At 40.3% G+C, this 14,604-nt stretch overlaps 1 protein-coding gene across 2 annotated transcripts in view; it reads right to left on the bottom strand.

Moving 5' to 3' along the window:
* The window catches only part of DDX10 (DEAD-box helicase 10), a 296,493-nt gene extending 290,245 nt beyond the window's left edge, over nt 1-6,248 (bottom strand). Inside the window, exon 1 of one of the 2 annotated variants that reach the window (XM_060304012.2) lies at nt 5,922-6,248. In XM_060304012.2, the coding sequence (XP_060159995.1) occupies nt 5,922-6,107 (186 nt within the window). In that variant the 5' untranslated portion in view covers nt 6,108-6,248. The remainder of the gene's footprint in view (nt 1-5,921) is intronic. The other variant, XM_030836487.3, reaches the window with a different exon arrangement.
* Nucleotides 6,249-14,604: the final 8,356 nt, after the last annotated feature.

The following is a 14,604-nucleotide window of genomic DNA, read 5'->3' as shown; positions in this document are numbered from 1 at the left end:
CAGGGTGGATATTACTTAACCACTCTCTTATACTTCTTCCAACTGTCTTTTTTTCACAAATGTGAATGATGCTTTTACATCCCGAAGCAGGGAGGAAAAAGTATTTAAAACTTCCTAGAATGCTCCACCTATTGCAATCAAGAGAAGAAAAGCAATCTACTTCAAATTATACCAGACCAAATTCTGATTAAGGAAAAAACAAAATCAGATTAGAAAGCAGAGTTCCTATATAGCATAGCTGATTACAATAAAAAATCTAAATGAATCCTAGGTGAGGAGAGCTTGAGTCATTCAGCAAGTGAAAACCATTACTAAACAAATAGTTCAACATTTCTCCATAAGCTTCAATCCCCAGCTCTCCATCAGCCCCTCTAGAACACACACCCTACACAGTGGCCTTAGAAATAAGCCACCCAGAGTTCCCACTTCGGGAAGAGAGCTGACTGATAAATGCCAGCTGTCACCGCTCTAGAGCCACCACTGAAAAAGCCATGCCTGCCTGGCCTGCACCCAGTCAATGACCAAGCACAGCAGCAGTGCCCATTCCCACAGGACAGGGGATTCCTCTATGCGCAACTTTGGTTTGAGGACATCCTGTCAGCTTTCTGAAAACAGTGCTGCAGCCTACGCGCCTCCTACCCCCTCCTCCTGTCCTCTTTCCTTTCCCTCCCTATTCCTGTTCCCTCTCCTTTACCTTTACAGACACTTTCCCCCAATAAATTCCAATTCACTTAACCCCATCTTGGCATCTGCCTCTCAGAGGACCCAAGATCTAGACTATACCAACAGTCTAGCCTCCAGACCCTTTACAGTTTGGATATATTCTCTAATTGTCCCCTGAAACTCACCATTGCTTCTAGATAAAGCTTTTAAAGACAGCCTCTATATAAGTTTCCTACTGTTGCTGTAACAAATTACCAAGAACAGTGGCTTAAACCAATATAAATTTATTACTTACAATTCTGGAAGTCAGAAGTCCAAAACCAGTCTTACTCAACTAAAATCAAGGAGTTGGCAGGGCTGCATTCTTTTGGGTAACTTTAGGAGAGAATCCATTTCCTTGCTTTTTCCAGCTTCTAGAGGCTGCCCACATTCCTTGGCTTATGGCCCCCTCCCATCTTCAAAGCCAGCCAGCATGGACAGTCAAGTCTCTCACTTCACAGTGCTCTGACACTGACTCTTCTGCCTCTCTCCTCCACACTTAAGGGCCATTGGATGATTACACTGAGTCCACTTGGATAATCCAGATCAACCAACATATTTTAAAGTCAGCTGATTAGCAACCTGAATTACCCCTTGCCATGTAACTTATTCACAGGTCTGAGGATTAGGATGCTGACGTCTTTAGGAGGTCATTATTCTACCTACTACAGCCTCCAAAGCCATTCAGTCTACTTTCAATCCTCTTCTTCAACCTCATCTGAAGCCAATTTTGGAACACATATCACACTCCAAGGAGTATGTCCCCCTCAAAGAACACCATGTATTTTCACATCTTTTTGTATCTCCTCCTGTTGCTCCCTCCACCTACAATGTCCTTGCCAATCCTTTCCACCTGGAGAACACATCATTCAAGAACTGGCTCCACTCATGGCTACCACAAACTGCTGTACAGTTCATGTCCTACCCAAAGGCATCTGGTAAGGCTGAGGTGTGGGTGCTGAAATCCAGCCCACTTTCAGCTCCACCAGCCAGGCCTGAGGCTGCAACCACCAGGAAGAAGGGTAGCGTGCCCAGAGGAAAAACCTTTCTCTAAGTCATCTGGCCAGAAAGGGCTCTGCACATAATAACTCAACCTTTTTCCCCGATTACACCATCCTTTAACTCCAGAGCACTGCACATACTTACTAGCATTACATCTGTCAAAATGTATCAACCCCATCCCACCTCCCTTGAGATACAGACAGGTATTTTTTTTCCACCTACTTTTACCTAAGCCTCAACAACAACCTGTCAAAATGTTCCAAAATGTCTCTGAATCAAATTGTTCAGTATTTCACCAGTGAGGCTACTGAGCACCACCTGTGTACTGTCCACTGTAATAAAACTTCTATGCACAAATTCTACCATCTGAGAGCCATATGGTAGGGTCTGCCCCTTTTTACATACAATCTTCTCTGGTTGTATTCTAGTATTGCTAGCCATGGCAACTGATTCCATGCTGCATTTATTTCTTAAGAAAATATTTCTAAAACTTAAAAAAAAAAAAACAGAACAATACTTAGCAGGAAAAAAAATGTTTCTTCAACTTAGTGAAAAGATTGGGATTTAAACATTTGTGCAACACAGTAAAGCATGGTGGTCTGGAGCCCTGGCATCAGACCTATACCCGCTGGATTAGAACTTTTCCCCTTACTATCAATAGCATTTTCACTTCCTGTTTAATGTAGTGCAAATTATTTAGCCTTGCTGTGTCTTAAAGTTTCCTCACTTATATAATGGGGACTATCTCATAGGGTTGTTTGTTTTGAGAATATGGCAAATCAACATGTATAAAAACTGATAAATGTTAATAATTATTATTAAAACAAGAGACCAAAAAGAACGGACCCACGTTACCGAGCAGAATAAAGCCACCTGGAAAAGGTCAGTGTGCACCAAACATCTAAACACTAAAGGTCTTCTCAAGGACAAGCACTGTGGGACCCATCTTTGGGGAGAGCAAAGCAGGTATATCATCAATGACCTAGTGGTAGAGTTGACAAAGAAGTTAAAGCCAGTCATCACAGCCTGCTGATGACTGCTATAATAAAGGCATATACAAAATGCTACGGACACACAGCAGCCCTAACCCTACCTGGGGAGGTCAGGAAGAGAAGCTGGAGGTAAATCTTGGAGGATGAGTAGGTGTCCCTAGGGTTGGGGAAATGGGACTGCTCACTGCAAGCAGTGGAAACATCAAGTACCAGGACAAGAAGCATCAAGGAGCATGGCCAATTCACAAAAGTGCAGGTTGTTCTTTCATGTGTGCCTACCACATACCACTTGGTTTATATACATCACCTCATCTTAGCCTTACAACACTCTGGGTGGTTAATAATCTCTGTTGAATAAAGAAACTGAGACACAGGGACATAAAGAAATTCGGCGAGTCAACACCTGAACTGAGTGAGATTTAAACCAGGTCTGCCTGACCACAAATAACTTACTCTTTCACTGGACTAGAACACGCTGACACATTGAAGTGTTTGACCACTTTCCTGAAAATAACTGTGAGCCAAGGAAGGGTTTTAATCAGGAGTAAAACAATTGGATCTCATCTTGGAAATAAACATTCTAGCAAATATGGAAGATAGATTAGAAGGCAGTAAGGCCTAAGGGACAAATCCCACCACCTGTTTTAGTAACTGAAGTTTTGCTATGCCCATTTAAGTATTTCCATGGCAAGCTTTTGTGTTACAATGGCAGAGTTGAGTAGTTCCACCCTTACAACCTGCAAAGCTAAAACCATTTACTGTCCTGTCCTTTACAGGAAAAGTCTGCTGACCCATGTTACAAGCAATAGCTACTGTAGTAACCCAGGCAAGAGATGATGGAGCCTGAACTAAGGCATGGCACTGGCGATGGAGAAGCATTTGAGAAATTTAAGAAGCAGAGTTAATCACCACTGTGACTAACTGAATGTAAGAGTGGTAAGATGGAGGCCTCTAGGATTACTCCTAGGTTTCTAGCTCATCAGTCTGCTTAAGTGGTGGGGCTAGGATGGGGTAGCCTAAATAATGGTCCCCAAATATGCCCATATCCTAATCTCCGGAACTGTGGATATTATCTTACATGACGAAAGAGACTTTGCACAGTAACTAACGATCTTGAGATGGGGAGATTATCCTCAATTATTTGAGTAAACCCTAAATGTGATCAAAAGTACCCTTACAAAAAAAGGATACAGGTAGATTTGACATAGAACAGGAGAAGGCAGTGTGTCCATGGAGGCAGAGACTGGAGTAATGCAGCCACAGGCCAATGAATACATCCACCAGAAGCTAGAAGCAGCAAGAAACAGAATTTCCCCTAGAGCCTCTAGAGGGAGTGTGTCCCCACTGACACCTTGATTTCAGCCCAGTGAAACTGATTTCAGACTTCTGGCTTCCAGAACTGTAAGAGAATAAATTCCTGTTGTTTTTAGACAACAAATTTGTGGTAATTTGCCATGGTGGCAATACGGAAATAATACACAGGATTGTGAATTTAGAAGAAAAAGATAATGAACTCAGTTTTAGATCTGCAGCATTTAAGGTATCCTATGACACAAATAAAGACATCCAGCACAGTCAGAAAAAAAAAAAAAGGATATGAACTCAGAAGAGCTCTGGGTAGAATGCAAGAAGGAAGAGTCACAAGAATAAACCTTGGGATTACACAAGAGAAGAGAACAGAGTGAGAAGAAGCAAGGGATGAGGCTCTCCTCCTGAAGTAATTCCAGTCAGATGAAGAAGGGCCCAAAATGCAATCTGACAGTAATTTACCTTACAGTGGCTTCTTGAGGTGCTGTGTATACAGCAGCAGTAATAATGTAACAGGTTATATATGGAATATTTATGCGTCAGGCATTGTGCAGAATACTTTACATGCATTCTTACTAACTGCCCATTAACTTATAAGGTAGATATTATTATGCCTTTTAAAGACAAGAGAAGCAAAGTAACTTGCCCAAAGTCACTCATCGGGCAACCAAAAGCCAGAATCAAATCATCATCTTAACTTAAAAGCCCAAAACAAACTCTAAGCTCCATCTAACCTTACTTTTGATCTAATAGTTGTTTAAAGAAAAGCTATACCAGCATGACACATGATGACTTTAATTCCAGATATATTCCATATGTTAAATCCCCGATTACACTGCACTAGAAGGGGGCAATCACTGAAAGGCTACGTGAGGTGGGTGAAGGCCAACAGACGTGGAATTTAGGAGGAAGGAAAAGAAGGGGTAGTGGCAGCCCCAAGAAGCGTGAGCTGGGAAGAGATCTAGAAGTCAAAATGATAACTACAGAGGCTTCCCTGGTGGCGCAGTGGTTGAGAGTCCGCCTGCCGATGCAGGGGACACGGGTTCGTGCCCCGGTCCGGGAAGATCCAACATGCCGCGGAGCGGCTAGGCCCGTGAGCCATGGCTGCTGAGCCTGCGCGTCCGGAGCCTGTGCTCCGCAATGGGACAGGCCTCAACAGTGAGAGGCCCGCATAACGCAAAAAATAAAAAAAAAAAGAAAAAAGAAAATGATAACTACAGGATAACTACTACATTCATCTGGGAACATCAGCTACATTGTGGGATGGCAGGTACCAGAAACAGACCATGAGTCCAGCTTTTCTATAGCAATTATTGGATGGGGACATGAAACAAGTAGAAAAAATAAGCATAGGAAGGATGGTGATGAGAGATGCAAGACTAGCATAACGATTAAAAAGCAAAGGCTTTGGAATCATAAAGACATGAGTCTAGGTTCCAGACAAGTTTCTTACCCTCTTGGAGCCTCAATGTTCTCATCTGTAAAATGGAAATAAGACCCAATGCCTCAGATCAAGTCAAATAATTAATGGGAAGCACATGGTGAGTGGCTTAAAATGTGTCATTATTTACCATTACTGTTGTTAGTATTATGAATATTTCTAATACCTATTATAGCAATTAATCTCCCTATGCTTAAGTACCACTGCATTTCCATCATTTTATCAAGACAAGTGTGGTGAGCAGAAGAGCGGCCTGGACGGTCAGGAGGCCTGGGTTGTGGCACCCAGCAGCCCACCTGTGGCCTCAACAGGGCCCCGGGTGGCACCTCTCACCCCACTCCCTTCTCCGGAACTAACGGCTTGCTCCCCAGGCAGGGTACCAGTGACAGGTCGGCCCCCTCGTCTGTGCAGCCCAGCGCGGCAGGGACATGTAGCCCCGCAGCCGGCCCGCGCCCCCTCCCCGGCGCCGGCCTCACCTTCTCAAAGTTCTGCATGAGGCGGCTGATAACCTCGCGCTCGACCTGCCACTCGGGCTTCTTCAGCTGCTTCCTCAACTGTTTTTTTCGGCTCTGCTCGTGGCTGTGTTTCTTCTTCCAACGATTGAAGCTCCGCACCGGGTCGGGCCGAGCTCCTGGACCCTGAGAGGCGGAAGTTTTACCCATCGCGGCGGTGGCGACAGCACACACGGTGCCCAAACACGAGATCAGGCCAGGAGGACGTACGGCACTAAGACGACGAGGAACCAGCGTGGGGAAAGAGGACGACTACGCATACGCGAAACCACAAGCCCGCCCCCGGGCTTTCGAAACGTGGGCATGCGCGGTGTTCACAGCTAGAAAAAAGTGGGCGGTGATTGGCGACTCGGAATCCACAGAGCGGAGCGGAGCAGGCTCGGGGGAAACGGAAACCGGGCAATCTGAGGAAGAGGGCGGGGCTGAGTGGTTCCTAAAGCACGCCGGCGCTTTAAATACACGCATGCGTGCTAGTTGCTGTTACTATGGTGAGGTCGTACAACTTAATACTTAAAGGCCGTAACTTTGCTCTGGGTTTTCCTCCGCGAACCGGGCGCTAACACCACTGCGCGCCCCTCCACCCCCCGCCACACACACACACAGACACACACCGCCCCACCCCCCGCCACACACACATATACACACACCCATCTGTGAATTATAATTGTGATCCTCGTTTTGCATGTTTCAGCCCAGGGAGCCGAATGGTTTGCCCCAAAATCAAACAGCTAGTTAACAACTTCTGATTTCTGTCCACTGCAGGGTAACTCCGTAGGAATAAAAATGAATATTCTGTATTCTTCTTATGTCCTTCTGTGTTTTCCCCTTTTTCTAGCCCGTCAGACTGTAGCTGCAGCAGTAGGGAACTGGAGCAGGGTCAAATTGAATTGCCTTAAAAGGCTATCATGAAGACAAAATAAGTAAAAATAAAGAATTAAAAGAAAAGTTATTTGCAAGTTGGCCATTTAAGTGAATTGGCTTTCAGTGAATTGGTTTTTCTGGTACATTTACCTAGCGCACAAATATACACTAGAGAGGGGTGAGGGCAGAGTTGTGGCAAGGAAAACAGGGAAATTAAGTTCAAAGTTCCCATGTAGAGTATTTGGACCCTCAAATTCCCCTTCCAACCCCACAAAGCCAGATGAATGCCCAAACCACAAGCCCATTCCCTAAACAGAGGATGGAGGGTGAGGGAGCGGGGGAGCAGGTGAACTGGAAAATCTCCACACTCAAGAATCACTAGATGTGGTAGAGAGTAAAGCTCAATATGGAGAGGTTATATAAAAGAATATATACATCCACTAAAAGTTAAAAATAGAACTACCACAAGATCTAGCAATTCTACTTCTGGATATACACACTAAAGAATTGAAAGCACGGTCTGGAAGAGACCTGCATTCCCATGTTCATAGCAGCATTATTCACAATAGCCAAAAGGTGGAAGCAAGCCAAGTGTCCATCCACAAATGGTAGATAAACAAAATGCGGTATATGCATACAATGGAATATTATTCATCCTTAAGAAGGAAGGAAATTCTGACAATGCTACAACGTAGACGAACCTTGAAGACATGAGGCTAAATGAGATAAGACAGTCACAAAAAGACAAATACCATCTGATTCCACTTATATAAGGTACCTAAAGTAGTCAGATTTATAGAGATGGAAAGTAAAACGGTGGTTGCCAGGGGCTGGGGGGAGGGGAAATGGGGAATTGCTGTTTAGAGGGTAGAGAGTTTCAGTTTTGTAAGATGAAAAGAGTTCTGGAGGTTGGTTGCACAAGGATGTGAATATACTTAATGCCACTGAACTATACACTTTAAACTGGTTTAAATGGCAAATTTTTTGTGTACTTTACCACAATTTTTAAAATTATTTTAATTTTTAAGGGTATATACAGAACAATGAGGTTCTCAACTCTAATTCTCACTTTTCTCCTAAATCTGAAGCAGCCAAACATATACATGCCTCAGGCAAAAAACTGGACCGTTTGTCTCTAAGGAAGCCAACTGGCATAAGAGAAAGACCTGGATATGATGGCATTTAGGCAGCGACCAAATAAATGGCAAGTCACTGACCTCCCCCGGCTCTTCAGTGAAACCTACCAATTAATAAGGCCTTCCAAACACTTGTTTCTGATCAGCCTTACTCATATATGAAATAATAAGCAAAGACCACCAAACATTTGAGGAAATCCTTTAACTAAAAAGTTGGAAGCTAAAACTAACAAATGAATGCAAAGAGCAAAATAAATCTTCAAAAATTAATATTTTTAGAAAGGTTAAGACATGGTATCCATGTGTAAGAACAGAAACTATTCAGAAAATTAAATAGAACTCAATGGAAATTATTTTGTTCATTATATATGTCAAATTTTTGACATAAAATAAGAAAATTCAAAGCTTAATCACAATAAAAAACTCAATATCACATTCCAAAGTCACTAATGGATTTAATGATTTGTAATAACAATAATTCACATCCTGATTGGATAAAATAACATTTTTATGATGGTTTCAATGCTTATTTACTCCAATAACCTGTTTTCTGTAGAAATGACCCTGAGACAGATGTTCAGTGACATTGAGGACATTAAATAGTTGTTAACACATTTTAATTTTCAGACTACATCCTCCACTACCAGCCAATATTCAAAAAGCTCCTGGGAATTCCCTGGTGGTCCAGTGGTTAAGACCCTGCGCTCCCAATGCAGGGGGCCCAAGTTCAATCCCTGGTCAGGGGACTAGATCCCGCATACTGCAACTAAAGATCCCACATGCCGCAAAGAAGATCTCGCACGCAGCAACAAAGTTCCCGCGTGCCACAACGAAGACCCGGCGCAGCCAATAAATAAATAAATACTTTAAAAAAAAAAAAAAGGCCCCAAAGGGCTAAAAAGTATATGGAGATATGCCTGGTAACTACTACTACAAATACAGGCAAAACTTCAGTGGGGGCAGGGGCTTTATTAAAATTTAGGGGGAGAAGGATGTAATATCAGTTCCTCATATATTATAACCCACTTAATATTATTCATCATTAGTCTTTAATTTTTACATAGTTATGGTTGTTCATCATCAAAATTCTTCAAATTACATATGTCTCTAAAATTTGAAAAGACCATTATGTGCTTTCTGTACTTTAAAACTGTTTTTTAAAGATTATCTTATCTGCAAAAGCATAGAAGCAATGATACCCAGTAGTGATGAGCCCAACTGCCGCCCAGATCTTGGTCTGTAAATACCCTTTTTTCCAATCAAATGAACCACAGCTCTTTGGAGAAATAACTAATTCTGGGGATGGGGCAGGAAAAGTACAGGATGAGCCTAGAATGTCTTGAGGTGCCAACAAATTTTTAAAAAGAGTTCAAAGAATGATGGGAATAGAGGGCACAGTTCTATTTATTGACCTAGGTGCTAGTCATAAGAATGTTGGCCTCGTAATGCTTCATAAGTTCTATACTTGTTTTATATCGTTTTCTATAGGTATGTTATATTTTCAATAAAAATGTTTTAAAATATAAAATGTCCACACCAAAAGAGGCATACAAAAATAGTGCTGAGAAAATACATTTAAACATAGGTATTTTCAAAAGTATATCTTTGGCTAGCATTCTAACCTTTATCCAGAAAATTTAGCTTTAAAAATATCAATAATTTATAAAAGAGCATTGTTTATTGCCTCTAATTGAGTTTTAGTGACAGGATGACCTCAACTGGACTTTCACATCATTTATTTTTATAATGATTTCAAAATTAATATTTTAATACCTTTCCATGTTTCAATGAACTAAAAGGTAGATGTATAGTTCTTAGATGATATGAAAATTTCAAATGTATAAAAAAAGATTTTTGCTGTGTTTTTCACCATTAAGTTTGAAGAACGTACAACAGGGATATGGAATTCTCTAGAATTACTTTTTGAGAAACTTCCTGTCAAAATCCATTTGGTTTTTCATTTACAAAATTGTGACACTATCATATCTGTGACTTCCAAGCTATGAATAATAGTAGTAGTAGTATATTAATAATAATATCATTATTACTGCTGAAATTATTATTTGAACCAAATTTTTTTCCAATATCAACCTATGAACCAGAAGTTATGTTTTTTTTCTTAAGGATAGATCATTTTCAATTTGCCGTAACATCTTCACCTCAAAACTATAGCATTTCAGGGCTTCCCTGGTGGCGCAGTGGTTGAGAGAACGCATACCGATGCAGGGGGCACGGGTTCACGGGTTCACGGGTTCACGGGTTCGTGCCCCTGTCCGGGAAGGTCCCACATGCTGCGGAGTGGCTGATCCATGGCCGCTGAGCCTGTGCGTCCGGAGCCTGTGCTCCACAACGGGAGAGGCCACAGCAGTAAGAGGCCCGCGTACCGCAAAAAAGAAAAATGTAGCATTTCAAACTTTAGTCAGGTAACAGTATTTTTTTTCACGGTCACAATTTCTACACTGCTGTCAGAAGCTTTTTTGGCATTTACTTTGAATTCAGCCTTCAGGGAAGCTTTACTTTGGCCAACATGCTCTCATCATGGAGAGAATCATCACAAATCACAAAGATCTCTTCCCTTGACATGATTTTGGTTTCTGTTCTGTGTTTACAAGTAGCCCACTAGATATGTAGATCTGATAATTCTCCAGTTGTGTCATTTGCTGAGCAAAATCTATGTTCATATACAGAAAGAGTGGATTTTAGAAATCCACAAATCTAACAGTAATTGTTATCTCTTTTACATGGGTTCTATGAAGGTTATAACTAAAACAATTGAGCAATATTTAGCATATCTTGCCTTATTCAAATAATCTCATGTAATGAGTCTGCTATTGTGTTAATTATCTGGTTTTATATTTTACCCTCTAAGTATAGTCTCTATTCCACAGCACCAACAGTTGCATATATACTTTTCAAATCCAATTTCAATTTTGAATATTTAACATTTTGCTGATGTGCTTTTTCATTCTCTTTATCATTTCTAGGAACATGTGATAAATGCGAGTCTTTGCATCCATTTGCATTTTTTTTCATTCTTTGATAACTTTTGATAAAAACATTCCTTCAAGGTAAAATAAACAGAATCTAGTAAGTTTTCACTCTTTGAAAGAGTTTGTATTTTTTACAAAGTTTCCAAAACTTCCACGTGTGCTGTTTTTTATTTTTTAATTTTAGATTTCTTGCTTGTCACAGATAATTTCCAAGAAGAATGACCTATTCTTTAATATTCAAATTATATGGCCATGTACCTGAATTGGAAGAAAATACATGGGTACAAATGTATATTTAATTTTTTCTCTTCCAGTTTTTATTTCAATTCATGTGTCTTGATTGACATGGAGGTAAGTAAATTCCCACCCTTCTCTCAGTTCCACAGTCTATGAAAATACTATTTTTTCCAGTACTGTATCCCCCCTATATTTTCTCAATTAACCAAATAATATTATTTCACTTTCCTCTATAATAGCTTCCTCTTTTTGTTTTCTGGTTCTATTAATATTTAAAATTATGTTTCTGATATCTAGTAAGAAATTATATGAGCTTTGTATTTTATCTAAAAATTTGTAAAAATTTAAAACAATATATACCCAAAAAAGCTGCTAAATTTCAACACTGATTATTTTTGCCTAATGACATTTTATAAGAACAAGGAAGCGGGGCTTCCCTGGTGGCACAGTGGTTGAGAGTCTGCCTGCCCATGCAGGAGACACGGGTTCATGCCCTGGTCCGGGAAGATCCCACATGCCGCCGAGCGGCTGGGCCCATGAGCCATGGCCACTAAGCCTGTGCGTCCGGAGCCTGTGCTCCGCAACGGGAGAAGCCACAACAGTGAGAGGCCCGCGTACCACACACACAAAAAAAAGAACAAGGAAGCATGTACCCTTGTATAATCACCTAATGCTTACCTAGGAATTACTAAATTATTGTTATATAACATGTACTTTTGGGATCTTATTTTGACTGCAGAATAAGAGGATCACCCCATTTTCTTAAACAAATCTGATAGTTTTAACAAATAACAAAGGTTGGCAAGGATGTGGGGAAAAGGGAGCCCTTGTACAGCGTTGGTGAGAATGTAAATTGGTGCAGCTGGAAAACATTATGGAGGTTTCTCAAAAAACTAAAAATAGAACTACCATATGACCCAGCAATTCCACTTCTGGGTATACATCTGAAAAAAAAAAAAAAAACACTAATTCAAAAAGATACATGCACCCCAATGTTCATAGCAGCATTATTTACAATTGCCAAGATATGGCAGCAACCTAAGTGTACATCAACAGATGAATGGATAAAGAAGATGTGGCATATATGTACACACACACACAATGGAATACTACTCAGCCATAAAAAGAATGAAATTTTGCCATTTGCAGCAAGATGGATGGACTTGGAGGACATTATGCTAAGTGAAATAAGTCAGACAGAGAAAGACAAATACTGTATGATATAACTTATATGTGGTAACTAAAAAGCACCACAAACCAGTGAATGTAACAAAAAAGAAGCAGACTCACAGATACAGAGAACAAACTAGTGGTTACCAGTGGTGAGAAGGAAGGAGGGAGGGGCAATAAGGGAGAGACAGGCAATTAAGAGGTACGAACTATCAATATTAGGTATAAAATAAACTATAAATACAACATAGGGAATATAGCCAACATTATATAATAACTGTAAATGGAATATAACCGTTAAAAATTGTGACTCATTATATTGTATACCTATAATTTATATAACATTGTACATGAATTATACTTCAATTGAAAAACCCTGATAGGTTTACTATGTTATGTTTTAGAGTTAACTGCTACCGGTCAATTTTTTCCCAGGCACAGAAAGGATCTCTTCAATATTAGTTCTTTGTTTAAGTTTTTCTGCTCCCTATAATGTAACTGCCTCTTACATTGGTACTGAAATTAAATATATTTAAGTTCAAGAGAGTCCCATAGCTGCTGAATAACTTGGCCTAAGAAGCTAAAAGATGATTCATCTAAGTCCTCTTGTCATGTAAAAAGGCAAATAATTTATGGTAAATCAATTCAATTGTATGTCAACTTATTTATTGAAAAGGAAATTAATAACCCTACAACAAAGTATATGCTTATTCAAATAAAGAAATCCCTCTTTGTCTCTTTATGCCTTATAAATATCATCAGTCTGAAGTCATTCTTAGGACACAATACCTCTATGGAATTTTAGAGGTTGCAGCTTAGGTTGGTTCCATCTTCTTTAACTCACATCCTCTAAAACCTGGCACGGCCAACATGCAGCCACTTTAATCCCAGAGAACCAGAGTGTATGTAACATCTCTGAAATTTTCAACAGCAAAAATATATTTGCCTAATTGGCTAGAACACATAAACTAGAAGGCCAAGAGGTTCTGGCCACAGCTGTCGTGTTTCTAACCTCTGCCAGGAGTCATGAATCAATTACTTTGTCTCTGCACACATTTGTTCATTCATTTATCTAATTTTTGTGGGTGCCTACAGTGTACTGGATGGACATTGTTAAGCCTCAAGAATACAAAATGAATAAGAAATTGTCCTTGCCTCAAGGAGTTTATAACCTAGTATGATAATCTCTGAAATTAGCTTGCTGAGAATCACAAAGGGAGTTTTTTTAGAAAATAGTGCTTCCTCAGTTTTACCCAAAAATATTCTGATTCTGCAAGTATGAAATGGAAACTAGGCAATCTGATGTGATCAGCCAGATCAACTGGTCTGCACATTGTTTTTTGGGAACCTCTGGTCTAATAGATTATAATTAATCATAATACTTGAAGCTGATTATAATTAATTATATAATTTGAATCAGTTCAGTTTAATGCCACTAAAATTACACAATAATAAAACTATGAAAGATTAACATATGAAAAGGAAATAGAAATGAATAAATTCTCCATATGCCCTTGAATCACATTTGAACCATAGATAATACGAACAAGCCTAACAAAACCATCTCCACTCATGGAAGTTATCAGTAAAAATTACTGTAGCTCTCACCATAAAGATTCTGATAAAGAGGTCTACTAGTAAAAATATTTGAAAACTCATGCCCTAATCATTTGTCTGAGATAAACTAAACCTCTGCCACTTTTCTCACTTAGTAAGGAATTGAACTTACAGTTAGTTCTTTTTAGTTGGTCATGGCCAGCAGATGGCAGCTCAGGATCACGTACTCTCTTTCCCTTGGGATTAGACCAAATTCAATCTGAGTTTTTATAGCCACCAAGCAGTTGGTTTTCCTTTCAGTTTATCTGCCTTGTAACAATCAGCTTTTAGAACATGGCCTACAATTAGTACTCCTCAAATTCTCTGGAATACTTATGAATTCTTTCTTCCATCACATTACTTTCAATTAAAAGTAACTGCCAGGCTTTCCTGGCGGCGCAGTGGTTGAGAGTCCGCCTGTCGATGCAGGGGACACAGGTTCGTGCCTCGGTCCGGGAGGATCCCACATGCCGCGGAGCGGCTGAGCCCATGAAGTATGGTCGCTGAGCCTGTGCGTCCGGAGCCTGTGCTCCGCAACGGGAGAGGCCACAACAGTGAGAAGCCCGCGTACCGCAAAAAAAAAAAGTAAAGATCTGAGAAAAATGCCCTTGTGGCCACGGTGCGGGGAAGACTACTTATTATGAAATATTCCCAAAG

The sequence above is a fragment of the Globicephala melas genome, chromosome 8, assembly GCF_963455315.2.
Source record: "Globicephala melas chromosome 8, mGloMel1.2, whole genome shotgun sequence".
NCBI lineage: Eukaryota > Metazoa > Chordata > Mammalia > Artiodactyla > Delphinidae > Globicephala > Globicephala melas.
This window is presented reverse-complemented; position numbering and strand designations above follow the sequence as displayed.